This window comes from Dipodomys spectabilis, unplaced genomic scaffold, assembly GCF_019054845.1.
Source record: "Dipodomys spectabilis isolate Male_0828 unplaced genomic scaffold, ASM1905484v1 ptg000188l, whole genome shotgun sequence".
NCBI classification, from domain to species: domain Eukaryota; kingdom Metazoa; phylum Chordata; class Mammalia; order Rodentia; family Heteromyidae; genus Dipodomys; species Dipodomys spectabilis.
The window spans coordinates 79,428-95,054 of record NW_024870865.1 but is presented as its reverse complement, the minus strand read 5'-3'; the positions used below and the strand labels follow the sequence as shown (position 1 = coordinate 95,054).

The window sequence follows — 15,627 nt, the reverse complement described above, 5'->3', positions numbered from 1 at the left end:
TGGTGTGCATGCGCACACACATGCACATGCACACACACATTTGCACATGTACACATACATACAAACAAGAAAGAAAATGCAGGCAAAAGCAGTAGATACAAACCTAAGTACCCTGGGAAAATAAGCCCACAATTCTTTTCTAGGCAAATGAACACATTTAACAAATTGGGTCACACTGAGCAATCTGGATATTCACTGAGTATCTTTCCATTTCAGTAAGTATTTACAGCATTATTCTCCAAGGCTACATAAGTTGATAAACATTCAATAAAAGCTCTGATGTTAGAAAAAGAAAACACAGGGCTGGGAAGGTGGCTCAGTGGTAGAGTGCTTGCCTTGCATGCCTGAGACCCTGAGTTCAATTCCTCAGCACCACATAAGCAGAAAAAAAAGCCAGAAGTGGCGCTGTGGCTCAAGTGGTAGAGCACTAGCCTTGAGCTGAAGAGCTGAGGGATAGCACCCAGGCCCAGAGTTCAGGCCCCACGACCGGACCCAAAAAAAAAAGAAAACACATACTCAGCTCTCCCATTTTATAGTTACATTTTAATGACAAATTTGTGAAAGTAAATATGCCATATTTTTATTACTGTAGGTCAGTTGCTTAAGAATTTATTTTTACAGTACAAAACTAATTTTTCCATTAATGTAACATACAACATCTCTAGCTGATTTTTCAGTTCCAGCCACGTATGACCTGCATTAACGTGACCAGTTAAAATGAACAATACTTTTTTTGTAAAAACAAAAATTTCAGGACATTGGTAGCTCACACCTATAATCCTAACTACTCAGGAGACTGAGTTCTAAAGGTCATGGTTTGAAGCTAGCCCAGAGGAGAAAAGTCCTGTGAGACCACCCCTCTCCCCACTCCACACACTTATCTCCAATTAACCAACAAAAAGATGGAAGTGAAGGTAGAGGGGTGAAGGCCATCCGTGAGGGCAAGAGCCTGAGGCTCTGAGTTCTGCCCCAGCACACACACACAGAAATTATAGAGTAATATAATTTGTGCAATGCCACCTATCTTCAAAGCAAATCCAAGTTATAATTAAAGATCAATTTTAGATGTATATTTTTTGCTGATCTTGGGGCTTGAACCCAGAGCCAGGGCTCTTTTACTGGAGCCACAGCTCTACCTGTGGTGCTTAATTGGCGATGAGTTTCTGACTTTGAACCTCCCTCCTCAGATCTCAGCCTGAGTCACTCAGATGACTGGTGTAAAGCACCAGCGCCCGGTGGATTTAATTTTAGGATTTTAAAAAGAAAGGGAGCATTACCGACGTGCTCTGGACTGCGGCAAGGTGGCAAGGCTGGCGCAAGGGAAACGGGCCGCTCTCCCCCACCTCCCCTCCCGCACACCGCGCCGTCCGCGGTGGAGCGCGCTGGCGGGGGCCGGCCCGCTCGGGAACGCCCGGCGCCGGCCCGGCAGCGCGCAGGCCTTCTATGGGCATGGGCAGCCGCCGGTCCCCGCGGGCCGGCCACCGAGCCGCCGGGCCTCCCTCCCGGGCTGCCCCGGAGGTGTGGACCGGGGCATTCTCAAGACCGGGATAGCGGAGGGAGGCCGCGGGTCATCTGAACGGAAGGAGACAAGATGTCTCCTCCCGAGCCGAGCCTGCGCCCCACCAGCAGCGCTGGGCGGCTCCGGGGCCCGGCCACCGTGGGTGGGCGCCCTCCGCGGGAGCGCGGCCCCGCGGCGGGGGGGGGGCAGGCGGAAACCCCCCAGGTTTTCTTGGAGTGCAGTCGGGTTTCTCCGGAGAGCGACCTCCCCGTAGTTTTTCAAAGCGACCAAGGGAACTAAAACACGGAGACGCCCCTCGCCGCCCGGACGGCGGGGCCTCGGCGGCCCGGCCCCCCGCTGACCTTGACCCGTCTTTGCAGCCCGAGGAGCCCGGCCCGGGCGGCCGGTGACTCAGAAAGCTCCCGCGTGCTGTGGGGCGGGCCGCGGAGCGCGCCCCACACCCGGACCCGTCTACCCACACACGCGCCCCGGAAAAACGTCTGCGGGACGCTCGGGACTCGGCCCCGCCCCGCCGCTCGGCCTAAACCTGCCCTCGACGGGGTTAGGCAACCCCCCTGGGGACGTAGTGAAACTCCATGGAAAAGCCAGGGCCCCGGGACGCCCGGGGCTCGCGGGGGGCGCCCGGGGTGGGGGCGGGCGACCGGCGCGAGAGGCTGGCACCGGATTCGGCTCCGCAGCCGGGCGGGGTGGGTGGCGGGGCAGATCCCGGAGGCCCCGGATCCCGGCGCGCGGGACCCACGGCTCGTCACCCGCCGTGCCCGGCTCGGCGTCACGACGGAAGCGGCAGGAAGCCCCAGAAGGGCGGGGAGGGAGCGGGCGCGGGCGGCAGTGACTCAGTCGGGAGGCCCAGGGGGGGCGGGCGCGCGGAGCTCCGCCAGGCGGCCGGCCGGGCCCGCAGGGGTTAAGTGGGCGTCGCCGCCCCGGCCCCGCCCCCCGGGCCGCGGCGCCAGGCCGTATTTATAGCGGCGGAGCCCGGCGCGCCGCCGCGTCTCCCCCGGCAGCGCCATGGAGCGGCCGGCGCCCCTGGCCGTGCTTCCGTTTTCGGACCCCGCGCACGCCCTGAGCCTGCTGCGCGGCCTGAGCCAGCTCCGCGCCGAGCGCAAGTTCCTGGACGTGACCCTGGAGGCGGCGGGCGGGCGCGACTTCCCGGCCCACCGCGCCGTACTGGCGGCCGCCAGCCCCTACTTCCGCGCCATGTTCGCCGGGCAGCTGCGCGAGAGCCGCGCGGAGCGGGTGCGCCTGCACGGCGTGCCGCCCGACATGCTGCAGCTGCTGCTGGACTTCAGCTACACCGGCCGCGTGGCGGTGAGCGGCGACAACGCCGAGCCGCTGCTGCGCGCCGCCGACCTGCTGCAGTTCCCGGCCGTGAAGGAGGCGTGCGGCGCCTTCCTGCAGCAGCAGCTCGACCTGGCCAACTGCCTGGACATGCAGGACTTCGCCGAGGCCTTCAGCTGCGCGGGGCTGGCCAGCGCCGCGCAGCGCTTCATCCTGCGCCACGTGGGCGAGCTGGGCGCCGAGCAGCTGGAGCGGCTGCCGCTGGCGCGCCTGCTGCGCTACCTGCGCGACGACGGGCTGTGCGTGCCCAAGGAGGAGGCGGCCTACCAGCTGGCGCTGCGCTGGGTGCGCGCCGACCCGCCGCGCCGCGCCGCGCACTGGCCGCAGCTGCTGGAGGCCGTGCGCCTGCCCTTCGTGCGCCGCTTCTACCTGCTGGCGCACGTCGAGGCCGAGCCGCTGGTGGCGCGCTGCCCGCCCTGCCTGCGCCTGCTGCGCGAGGCCCGCGACTTCCAGGCCGCGCGCTTCGACCGCCACGACCGCGGGCCCTGCCCCCGCATGCGCCCGCGCCCCTCCACCGGCCTCGCCGAGATCCTCGTCCTGGTCGGCGGCTGCGACCAGAACTGCGACGAGCTGGTCACCGTCGACTGCTACAACCCGCAGACGGGCCAGTGGCGCTACCTGGCCGAGTTCCCCGAACACCTGGGCGGGGGCTACAGCATCGTGGCGCTGGGCAACGACATCTACGTGACAGGTGGGTGCGGCGGGGTCCCCGGCTCTCCCGGGCGCTCACTCGGGCTCCGCAGGCGACACCCACGGAATCCGAGGGCCGCGCCGGGTTCCTGCGGTTACTGTGTTTTTTTTTTTTTTCTTTTTGGAGAAAATCAAGGTTTCCTGCTCTAAAGGCGGCGTGCGGCGGCGGCGCCGTCCCGTGTCAGGTGACCAGCGCCCTTTTCTGTTTTGTGGACAGGGTCACCCTCCCGAGCTCTCTCCCGCCTGCGGTCACTTTCCGCCCACAAGAAGGGCCCCTTGTGCGCGCGGGGACAAGTGGCTGCTTGTGGGTCCGCGCGCCCGCGCCAGCGCCCGGCCCCTGCGGAGCCTCGCGGTCGGGGCGGTCACCCGCACGCACAATGGGAGCTTTCTTTCTCTCCCCGAGCCACGCGGGGGCAAGTCAGAGGCCGACCGACGCCGGGTGAGGCGGCCTCCCCCCCCCCCCCCGCCCCGCCCCGCCCCGCCGAGCCAGGGGATCGCGGGGCTGACTCAGTGGGCTGAGTGTCACCGGTGTGACAAGGTTCCTTGAGGGTGGCACCTGGGCCGGGCTGGGCGCCGTGGGTCACGTGGTGGTTAGGCTGAGGCCGCGACTGTAAACATGGTCACATGTTAAAGAGATTTTCTTCCAGTTACTTGGCCCAAACCCCAAAACCCTGCCGAGTCATGGTGGGCGGGCCGGCCTGCCCCGGAGCCGGGCTTCTCCCACAGTTTTCACCGTGGATGGAACCCTGTTCCTGCCCGAGGGAGGCTGCAGCCCGGGTGGGGCCGGCAGGGGCGTGCTCTGACTGCTATATAAGGGAAGAACCGACTGGGGCTGGCGCCGGCCCCGTCAGACAAAAAGGCACTACAGCCAGCTGGGCCTGGGTCACAGAAAGCCCCCTGGGTCAGTTCCCCAGCCAGCTGATGAAGAGGGCCCCCCCTGCCTGCCAAGGACAGCCTCCACCACCCCCCACCTGCAGCCCTCCTTTCAGCCCTCAGCTTCCATCCCTCTCTCCCGCTCCCTCTCTTCTGAGGCTCCCTCTCTTCTGAGGCCTGGCTGGTGGTTCTGAGCTGAGAACTCCCTCCCAGAACTGGCCAGTCCTGCCTGGCCTTCCCAGCGCCCTGTCACAAATGTCACAGCTGAGCAGCTAATCCTTTGAGTTTTAGGCAGGTGGCCATGTCATTCCATTCAGCTGCGGGTAGGGAATTTCCTGGGGCCCAGGAAGCCCCATTGAGCCGCCTCTGCAGCCGCTCCCCAGGGAAGGAATGGGACCAGATCTGTTCTGTAAGCTCTTTGTCTTCTCCTCCCAAAGCTCAGCTCAGGGCTGTGAAACAGACAGAATGTCTGCTCAGCCCCATGGTGCCAGGGAAAGACACCAGGGGGAAGGCCGCCAGGATTCCCGGAGTTCTTTCATGTTGGAGGCCGAGGTCGGTCTCCTGTCCTTAGTGGATCTGGTTTAATTTTATTTATGATGAAAACAGCATTGTTTTTCCTTCCCTTTTATTGGCACTGAGAGTTCAGGCAGGTTTGTGGCACTGGCCTTTAATCTCAGTTTTGTGGGAACAAGAGATAGAAGGATATTGTGATCCCCAGCAGGGTTTTAATCTTAGGCTTTTCCTGGTCAAAACCTTGAGACCTGCCGGGCGCTGGTGGCTCACGCCTGTAATCCTAGCTACTCAGGAGGCTGAGATCTGAGAATCGCGGTTCAAAGCCAGCCCGGGCAGGAGAGACCGTGAGACTCCTATCTCCAATAAACCACCAGAAAACCGGAAGTGGTGGTGTAGCTCAAGTGGTAGAGCGCTGGCCTTGAGCTGAAGAGCTGAGGGACAGCGCCCAGGCCCAGAGTTCAAGCCCCACGACCAACAACAACAAAAAAAACCTTGAGACCCTACCTAAAAAATAAACTAAAGCAATGGTTGGGGAGTGGAGCGGGCTCAAGCAGTAGAGCAAAGTCTCTGAGTTCATATCCCAGAACTCCCCCCAAAATGTGGAAGAGTACAGCATAAGAACAGCTTAGTGTTTTTTGAATGAAACCTCATGGCTCATTGCTGTAATCCCGAAGCCAAGATCTGAGGATCAAAGTTTCAAGCCAGCAGAAAATCCCAGAAACTTTTTTTCTCCAAGTAATCAGCAAGAAGCCAGAAGTGGAGGTATGCCTCAAGTGACAGACTGCTAGCCTTGAGCAAAAAAGCTAAAAGCAAGATACCTTGATTTCAAGCCTAGTACCAGCACACAAAAAATGAAAAGAAAAAAGAAACATACCCCTTGAACCTGCCAGAATCAAAACTAGAACCAAAGAGGTGCCTGGTAACGTGATTTTTCTGTTAGGCCTCTCTGCTTGTATGCTACCTGATCAACTTCACCCCTTTACTCTATCTTCCCCCTGCCTCCTTAAAACAACTCCTGCTAAGTACCTCACAGCCTGGATTCCTCTCATCTTGTCCTGGTATAGTCTTGGTAGCAAGTACACAAGAAGCTTAGAATTTGATAGACAAGTCCAGTTCTTCACCACTGCCCAGGAGAACTGACCCCGAGATGGAATGCTGTGGTACTGTCCAGGTGTTTGACAGTATTCGGGGTTCCTGAGACTGTGTTAGTTCAGACTTGTGCCCCAGGGCCTTGGTTTGATAGCAGCAGAGTTGGTGGTGGTCCTGCCCCAGCAGTGGTTGACATACACATTGCCTCAGTCTCAAGATGGGTTTTCTGGCCTGGGCCTTGGGAACTAGGGCAGGTGTTGGGTGACACCTGCTGAGGACAGTTCCTCTCCAGCCAGAGGCCCTCACAGATGTTCAGGGAGGCGCAGCTGGGTGACTCACCCCAGCAGGCTGACCCATCTGCCTGCTGTTTGTCCTGGCAGGTGGGTCCGATGGCTCCCGGCTCTATGACTGCGTGTGGAGGTACAACTCCAGTGTGAACGAGTGGACAGAGGTCGCGCCCATGCTGAAGGCCCGGGAATACCACAGCTCCTCCGTGCTGGACGGGCTGCTATACGTGGTGGCTGCCGATAGCACAGAGCGCTACGACCATACCGCTGACGCCTGGGAGGCTCTGCAGCCCATGACCTACCCCATGGACAACTGCTCCACCACCGCCTGCCGCGGCCGGCTCTATGCCATCGGCTCACTGGCCGGCAAGGAGACCATGGTGATGCAGTGCTACCACCCAGACACTGACCTGTGGTCGCTGGTGGACTGTGGCCAGCTCCCACCCTGGTCCTTTGCACCCAAGACTGTGACTCTGAACGGACTTATGTACTTCGTCAGGTGAGTATCCATGTGCCCGTATGTGCCCATGTGCTGCATCTGCAGCTTTGCTTAGCAGGCCCTGAGTCGAGGCTGCCAGCCTCCGTCTTCCCATTTCACAGGTAGGAAACAGGGTCAGAGAAGCTGGATCTCTTGACTCCAGGGAATTGTTCCACTCCTTTTCTCAGACCAGCTTCTGCAGCCCTCCAGGTTTTCTTCATCAAGCCACCCCACAGTCACTGGTAGGCTGTCAGAAGAGGCCTCTCTTCAGGCCCAGCAGGTGCAGGCATCTCCTCCACTGGGCCTGAAGCCCTGTCTGGTCACAGCATCTCCTTACTGGCGAGTGAGTGGACACGCAGGAGAGTGCCCACAGCTCCTCTGGAAATGCCCATGTTCTGTTCTTGTTGTTGTCAGTCGTGGGGCTTGAACTCTGGGCCTGAGCGCTGTTCCTCAGCTCTTCAGCTCAAGGCTAGCACTCTACCACTTGAGCTACAGCACCACTTCCAGTTTTCTGGTGGTTTATTGGAGATAAGAGTTTCATGGACTTTTCCTGCCCCCAGGCTGGCTTTGAACCGTGATCCTCAGATCTCAGCCTCCTGAGTAGCTAGGATTACAGGTGTGAGTCACCAGTGCCCGGCATGCCCATGTTCTTTTTTTTTTTTTTGCCAGTCCTGGGACTTGAACTCAGGGCCTGATGCCCATGTTCTTGTGTCTGCTATTTCCCTCCCCAGCCTATGCCTGGCTGAAACTATGGGGCCAAGGAAGGAAGGGGTGAGCATTAAGTTCCACTGTGGATCAAGTGGTAGAAGGCTAGCTCTGAGCAACCAGGCCCTGAGCTGAAGCCCCAGAATATCATTAATAAAAATTAAAAAAGGAGTGGAGTGGGCTGGGAATGTGGCTTAGTGGTAGAGCGCTTGCCGAGCATGCATGAAGCCCTGGATTCCATTCCTCAGCTTTACATACAAAGAAAAAGCTGGAAGTGGCATTGTGGCTCAAGTGGTAGAGTACTAGCCTTGAGCTAAAGAAGCTCAGGGACAGTGCCCAGGCTCTGAGTTCAAGCCCCAGGACAAGCAAAAAAAACCCTGATGCCAGGTGCCAGTGGCTCATGCCTGTAAACTTAGCTATTCAGAAGGCTGAAGTCTGAGGATCATGGTTCAAAGTCAGCCCAGGCAGAAAAATCTGAGAGTCTCTTCAATTAACCACCAGAAACTGGAAATGGAGCTGTGGTTCAGAGTGCTCAAGCACTAACTTTGAGCTCAGGGACAGTGCCCAGGCCTTGAGTTCAAGCTCCACAACACACACAGCTCAGGGACAGTGCCCAGGCCTTGAGTTCAAACACACACACACACACACAGAGCCAGAGGCCTGTAATCCTAGCTACTCAGGAGGCTGAAATCTGAGGATGGCCACTCAAAGCCAGTCTAAGCAGGAAAGTCAGTGATGAGACTCTTCATTTCCAATTAACCACCAAAAACTTGAAGTGCAGCTATGGCTCAAGAGGTAGAGTGAAAAAGCAAAGGGCTAGTGAGTGCCTATCTTGGGTTCAAGCCTCAGTACGAGTACACAAAGTCAGTCACAGCTTCTTCTACCTCCTTTTGGTGTGGGCCCCACAAACTGTCTTGCTTGCCTGAGCAGCACTGACCTTTCCAAACCCCCCAAAACAGGCAGTTCCTCCTCAAGGTGGGCAGGGAAAGGATCAGAGGGGTCACACAAGTGGCTGAAAGTGAAAGCCTGGAGCCTCAGCCAGCTGTGGTGAGTTATAAAACCACCTGGCTGGCTCTCCCCAGCACCCCTCCCCCAGGTGTCTTCAAGGAGGAGGTGGGGTGACTATAAATACAACTTTAGCCCCTCAGCAGTGGCTGCAGGCCCAGTACCTTGAGAACGTCCTTCTTGACCTGTGGTCCCGGAGCAAAATGTGTCCAAGGGCTGCTCTGCTCCCGGAACCTCCTGTCCCTCTTCCTATAATTGCTAAGCCTCTGGTGGAAGCACTGGGCACCTCCCTGCGGGCTGTTTGCTTTGGTTACCTAGAGAGATGGGAGGAGGCAGCTTCAGCCCCTCCCAATCCTCAGGAATCTGTGGAAAAGGAAGGAGGGATCATCTGACAGGAAATGGCACAGAGTCCGGGAAAGACCTAAGACCCTGTCTGTTCATGGAGTCTTTTTTTTTTTTTTGCCAGTCCTGGGGCTTGAACTCGGCATGGGCACTGTCCCTGAGCTTCTTTAGCTCAAGGCTAACACTCTAGCCACAGCGCCACTTCTGGCTTTTTCTGTATCTGTGTTGCTGAGGAATGGAACCCAGGGCTTCATGCATGCTCAGCAAGCACTCTGCCTTGAAGCCACATCCTGTTCATAGACTCTTCATGCGCCATGTCACCTGCCTGGAATGACACCTGTCTGGACAGTTCTTCTTAGGGACTTGTCCCCTGGAGAGGCAGCCAGTGCCACAGCCCCTCAACTGTCATCAATAAGAGACTGTTGCCCTGGGTTCCATCTTGGTCCTGAGAAAAGGTGGCCCCTGGATGGGATGCAGCTACCCTGCCCCTTCCTGCTGAGGCTCTTGCTCTTGATGAGAAAGGGCATGAGTGATGTGAACAGGCTACAGGTCCCCATGTTTAATGACTGCCATAAGGGCTCACAGGGAGGGATTAGAGACCAGAGCAATACATCACAAATTATGACACCCAAGCACCTATGCATCTGCAACACAGCCTGTCCTCTTGCTTAGGAGCTAGCTGTGACTGGTTTTGCATGACGGTGCCTCAGTTCTGGTTTGGACACCTTGTGGTCCGCAGAGCCTCAGGTATTTGCTGTCGGGTCCTCTTGCTGGCCCTGATCTTGATCACTGTGACACTGGGGGTGGGCAAGGTGTCCCCCTGGTAACACCAGGATAGGCAGCTTTTCTTCTCTCTTCATTTCTCTTGTTACATTTACATTGCTGGTTTCTGAGGACCCAGAAGTGAACAGGGCAAGGTTAAGATACACAGTGACTTTTTTTTTGTTGTTGGTTGTGGGACTTGAACTCAAGCCTTGGGTGCTGTACCTGAGCTCTTTTTCTCAAAGCTAGCACTCTACCACTTCGAGCCTCAGCTGTTCTACGTCTGGTTTTCTGGTGGTTGAGGATAAGAGTCCTGGACTTTCCTGCCCAGGCTGGCTTTGACCCATGACCCTACTCAGCTTCCTGAGTAGCTAGGATTACAGGCATTACAGGCATGAGCAGTTGGCACCGGGCTCACATAGTGACTTAAAGAGAGGTGGCTAGGAGTGGTCCATGACCAAGAGGGCGGGAGGCTTGGCCTGGCCAGCCACAAAGCCTTTCATAATAGAGTGGCTTACAGTTGAAATGCAGAGGAGGAAAAACCCAGGGTGGAAAGGCATGCAGTACCTCTCAGACCAGAAGAAACAATCATGCCCTTGTACCAGGTAGTGGGATTCACCAAGGGGCTATAAGCACCCAAGGCTGTGACCCTCAAGGCTGAAATTGCCCCTAAGCCCCAAGGGGTTCCATATAGCAGGGGAGCTGCCACATGATATCAAAAAGCTCTATGCAGCCAGGGTTGTTGGCACATAGCTGTAGTTTCTTGGATTAAAGAGGCTGAAGCAGAGGGATCACACAAGTTCCAGGCCAGCCTGGGCTAAATAAGACCTTGTTTTCAAAAGCAAAAATAAATCTCAGCCAGGCACCAGTGGCTCATGCCTGAAATCCTAACTACTCAGGAAGCTGCGATCTGAGGATCGAACGAGGTTCAAAGCCAGTCAAGGCAGGAACTCTTTTATCTCCAATTAACCACCAGAAAACTGGAAGTGGTGCTATGGCTCAAAGTGGTAGAGTGCTAACCTTGAGCTGAAAAGCTGAGGAACAGTGCCCAGAGTTCAAGCCCCATGACTGACCAAAAAAATCTCCAGGCTGGGTGCTGATGGCTCATACCTGTAATCCTAACTACTCAGAAGGCTGAGATCTGAGGATGGCAGTTTGAAGCCAGCCCGGGCAGGAAAGACTGTGAGACTCCTATCTCCAATAAACCACTAGAAAACTGGAAATGGAGCTGTAGCTCAAGTGGTAGAGCACTCGCCTTGAGCTGAAGAGCTGAGGGACAGCGCCCAGGACCAGAGTTCAAGCCCCACATCTATTTGTTTTTGGTCCGGTCCTGGGGCCTGAACTCTGGGCCTGGGCGCTGTCCCTCAGCTCTTCAGCTCAAGGCGAGCGCTCTACCACTTGAGCCACAGCGCCACTTCCAACTTTTTTCTTTTTGCTTATGTGGTGCTGAGGAATCGAACCGGGGCCTCATGCATGCAAGGCAAGCGCTCTACCACTGAGCCACTATCCCAGCCCCAAGCCCCACATCTGACAAAAAAAAAAAAATCTGCAGGTTACCACAAGATTGTAGACTCTCCTCATACCAAGGTAATTACTCACTCTCACCAGAATGTCCTCCTCCTCCTTCCTTCCTCAGGGACGATTCTGCCGAGGTGGATGTGTATAACCCCACAAAGAACGAATGGGACAAGATCCCGTCTATGAATCAGGTAAATTGACAGCTGGACCCATGTAGTAAGCACAGGTTGCTCCTAGTTTCACAACCAGAGTGTCAGATTGTCCACATGATGAGGGCTGGGGAGAGGCTGTGGGGGGAGGGGCGGGCCGTGAGCCCTCTCCAGCTTGTGCTAGGGAGACTGAGTGAAACCCAGTGCTCAGTAAGACCTCAGGCTTACATACATTTGTTCTTTTTTTTTTTTTTTTCTTTTTTGTAGGTCATGGGGCTTGAACTCTGGGTCTGGGCGCTGTCCCTCAGCTCTTCAGTTCAAGGCTAGCTCTCTACCACTTGAGCCACAGTGCCACTTCCAGCTTTTTGGGCTTCTGTGGTGCTGAGGAGTCAAACCCAGGGCCTCATGCATGCGAGTCAAGCGCTCTACCACTGAGCCACCTTCCCAGCCCTACATTTGTTCTTTATTTATTGAGCACCAACTATGTACCACAGGGCAAAAGGAGGGGAGAAGAGCAAGACATAATTACAGCCAGGTGCCAGGGGCCTGAAATCTTGCTGCTCAGAAGGCTAAGATCTGAGAATCGTGGCTCAAAGCTAGCCTGTGCAAAAAAGTCTCTAACTGGAGGCATAGCTCAAATGGTAGAGTGCCAGAAGTGAACAAGCAAGCCAAGCAAGCGCATGCTCCTTGATTCAAGCCCTGGAGTGGGCAAACAGAAAGACAGTTACCTGGAGGTGTTTCAGAGGGACAGCAAGTGCAAAGTCCTTATAGCAGGTGTGCCCTGCATGTTTGTGTGCCATCAGCAGCTTAGTGTGGCTGGAGGTGATGAGCTTGGACAGGAAATCTATAGGGACTGAGTGACCTCAACTATATCTGATAGGAACTCCTAGCCTGAGGGCTCATATAATCCCAGCTACTCAGGAGGCTGAGATCTGAGGATCAAGATTCAAAGCCAAGCTGGGAAGTTGGCTCAGTGGTAGAGCGCTTGCCTTGCATGCCTGAGGCCCTGGGTTCCATTCCTCAGCACCACATAAGCAAAAAGAAAAAAACCGGAAGTGACGCTGTGGCTCAAGTGGTAGGGCACTAGCCTTGAGCTGAAGAGCTGAGGGACAGTGCTCAGGCCACGTTCAGGACCCACAACCGGACCAAAAAAAAAAACAAGGTTCAAAGCCAGCCCAGGCTGGAAAGTCCATGAAACTCTTGTTTGTTTTGTTGGTCATGGGGCATTGGATGCTCTCCCTTAGTTCTTCAGCTCAAGGCGAGCACTCTACCACTTGAGCCACAGTGCCACTTCCCTGTGAAACTCTTATCTCCAGTTAATCTCAGAAAAAGCCAGAAGTGGTACTGTGGCTTGGTAGAGTGCTAGCCTAGAGCAAAAAGTGCTCAGGGCAGAGCCTGGGTCCTGAGTTCAAGCCCTAGGACCAGCATAAAATAAGTATCTTTATTGGGCGCCCACACTGCTCCACTGTCCTGCGGGGAGCTCGGTGGAGTATGTGTGCGCTGACTGCCTGCTGGACAGTGCAAGGGGCCCCAGGGCCAGCACCACGTCCCGTAGGAGCCTCAGTGAGATGGACAGTCCCTGCAGGGTGGGGCTTATAGGAGCACTGGGTACAGCTTCTACTGTGGGAAGGACCCCTTGCTGGGCCCAGGCAGGCCCGTGACCCCTCTCACCCCCCCAGAGCCCTTCTACCTAGTTGTGTGCAAGAAGTGCATCGGCCTGTCCTGGTCACATTTCCTTGGAGGTTGGTATGTCTAGGAAGTGAGCAGGCCACCCCTGAAGAGGGCTCAGCCTCCCTACACCTTAGGAGAGAAGAATGGGGTGGTGGGGAGTGGTGCTGGCCCCAGCTGCTGATCCAGACTGGCCTCCCTCTTGCCCACAGGTGCACGTCGGGGGCAGCCTGGCCGTCCTGGGAGGGAAACTCTACGTTTCTGGGGGATACGACAACACTTTTGAACTCTCGGACGTGGTAGAGGCCTACGACCCAGAGGCCCGGGCCTGGAGTGTGGTGGGGCGGCTGCCGGAGCCCACCTTCTGGCACGGCAGCGTCAGCATCTTCCGCCAGTTCATGCCACAGACGCCTGTGGGTGGGCGTGGCTTCGAGCTGGATGGGGGCAGCCAGGACATGGACGCAGGCCGACACCAGCCTCTGCACAACCCTGACCAGCTGCACTAGCCCCAGCCTGGCCAAGGGAGGGCCTTGATGTAAGGGACCCAGCCCATGGGGCAAGGGCCCCGTCCTTTGTGCCCCATACTGCTGAGATGACCAGGTGCAACACAGGCTCCGGGGTGCTGTGTAAGCCCCAGCATCCATCTGCAAGATTTCTGTGCCATCCACGCCTGCATCACAGCTGGAGCCAAAGCCGTTTGTGAAGGCCTCTCCCTTGGTCAAGGAAGAGCTGCTTCCCCAGGGCCATGTGGCTCTGGCTCCCAGAGGTCAGCTCCCACCTGTGACACCAGCTCTTCAGGCAGCGTATGTCGCACTGCCACCACCTGAGCCTGCATGCTCCCACCTGTGAGAGTGAGTCAGGCGGATCAGTGCTGAGAGAAGCCCCATCCTCCACATCCAGTGCTGCATGTTCCTGAGGCCAGCTTCCCGGGCAGAGGAGTGTCTGCCTGCCTAGCATCTTAACCACTGCCAGGATCTTACAAGGCTGGGTTTCCTAGAGGTGTGTACAGGGCTGGGAGACTGAAGGTAGAGTATGAGCTTAATTTTGAGTTTTCTTTCTGGTCCTGGAGAACGTAGACATGGCAAATGCTGGCTCTACCCCCATCCACAGGTCAGTGGAGAAGCCAACAATGCGCAGTGTGTGAAGTGCAGGGTTGAAACTGTAAGACCTGCACTGGTCTCGGAGTAAAGGAGCCTTCTTCGAAGGAAGCCCTGGATGAGGGTAACCTCGGTGTGCTCCAAGTTTCAGATGCTTGAAGTTGGATGTTTTGAGGAGGTGGGAAGCCTAGGGAGGGTCAGGAGGGTTTGGTCTTGTTTTCAGATCTCTGCAGTGCCATTGCCAGAGCTCTAACCAGTACAGGCGAGTTCTTGCTTGAAGCAGAACAGTCTGCACTATCACCTAAAGACCTTTTGGCCATTTCGGGCACCTCGCAGGGCTGCTGAGCAGCTCTGGTCTGCCTGTGCTCTGTTCTGTGCCATGCACACAGGTGGCACCACGTGAGACGAAGTGGGCAGCGCTGTCTTTGGATAGCTGGCCCAGTGGATCCCCCAGTGTGTTCCTCTGTCCCCCAGCCTGTGGCTGCCACCCAGCTTTGTGGAGGTCTGCTGAGGCCACAGAGGGTGTCCATGCCCTGTGGGTTTGCCTCCCATCACATTGCAGGGCTGGGCCATGAGCCTGTAACGGCTCAGAAGCGCAGGTGTGCACTGGGCCAGGTTGCGTCAGACACATGGGGAAGTCTTGAGAGTCTGGTTTCACCATCGTGACAGCCCATCCCATTGGGGCCTGTACAGAAGGGCTAGGCTGGAGTCTGCATCCTTCTCTGCCCATGTGTCTACTACCAGGACCCCCCACAACAGCACCCTCCAGCCTGTGGCCCAGCTGGGTGTCCCTCAGCCTCGTCTCTGGCCCAGATTCTGGGCTGCACTGTCACTACCACTCACTGGTGTCTGCACCAACCTTGGAGCCAGGGCTGGAGGTGGGGTTCACACATGACCTGTACAGAGAACTTTTATCTGGGGAGGTAAATTATGAAAATTCAGAAACAAGTATTTAATGCCTTTCTATGAGGTTTTCTATATTTATGACCCCACAGACTCGTAGAACGAAGGCACCCCTTTCCCCATCAGTCAGTCACACCGCAGGGGAAGGTTTGTGCATTTGCTGCAGTCTGTTCTGTAGGCCTACCTGTCCAGTGTCCTGTCTTAAGTTTTTGGGATGCCTTCGATACTTTTTGAAATAAAAATGTTTCCTGTACATTGGCGTCGGTGCCCTCCTGCTGCCGTCTTCAGGAATCTGGGCTGCGGCCAGTGTTGAAGGAAGACCTAGAATCTGAGAGGGGTTCAGGCCCTTTCCCATCTCAGTTCAGCACAGGGTATGAAGCAGAAAAAACACTGAGAAACAACTGAGGAACAGTCTCGAAGCTCATTTCTTCCCCTGTGCAGTGCAGAGCAGTAGGTCAGAACCTGCGGTTAGAACTCGGCCACCATGTTGTGAGAAAGCCCAACCAGCTGGTATGAAGTAACCCAATGATCAGCTCACCGGGCACAGGTGAGCAGTCCTGAGGACAGATCCCTAAAGCCCTGGAAAATGCGTTTGAGTTTAAATGAATTTATGGTTTATTTATGAGTTTAAAGGTTAAATGAGTTTTCTCATTTAATCTTTGTGAACATGTTACTAGTTCCATTAAAGGTGGAG

General features: G+C 56.2%; 1 protein-coding gene across 1 annotated transcript; it reads left to right on the top strand.

Moving 5' to 3' along the window:
* The first annotated feature begins 2,476 nt into the window (after window positions 1-2,476).
* Window positions 2,477-15,186, top strand: Klhl21 (kelch like family member 21). The gene is made up of 4 exons (XM_042695765.1): window positions 2,477-3,545; window positions 6,400-6,805; window positions 11,235-11,307; window positions 13,146-15,186. Exons 1-4 carry the CDS (start codon window positions 2,525-2,527, stop codon window positions 13,437-13,439), a joined length of 1,794 nt encoding a protein of 597 aa, XP_042551699.1. The 5' UTR covers window positions 2,477-2,524; the 3' UTR covers window positions 13,440-15,186.
* Window positions 15,187-15,627: the final 441 nt, after the last annotated feature.

Excerpts from the sequence above, each read along its gene's own strand:
- Klhl21 (XM_042695765.1), top strand. The coding sequence starts at position 2,525 with ATGGAGCGGCCGGCGCCCCTGGCCGTGCTTCCGTTTTCGGACCCCGCG. Across the intron at positions 3,546-6,399 it reads CAACGACATCTACGTGACAG|GTGGGTCCGATGGCTCCCGG; the intron begins GTGGGTGCGGCG and ends TTGTCCTGGCAG. Across the intron at positions 11,308-13,145 it reads AGATCCCGTCTATGAATCAG|GTGCACGTCGGGGGCAGCCT; the intron begins GTAAATTGACAG and ends TCTTGCCCACAG.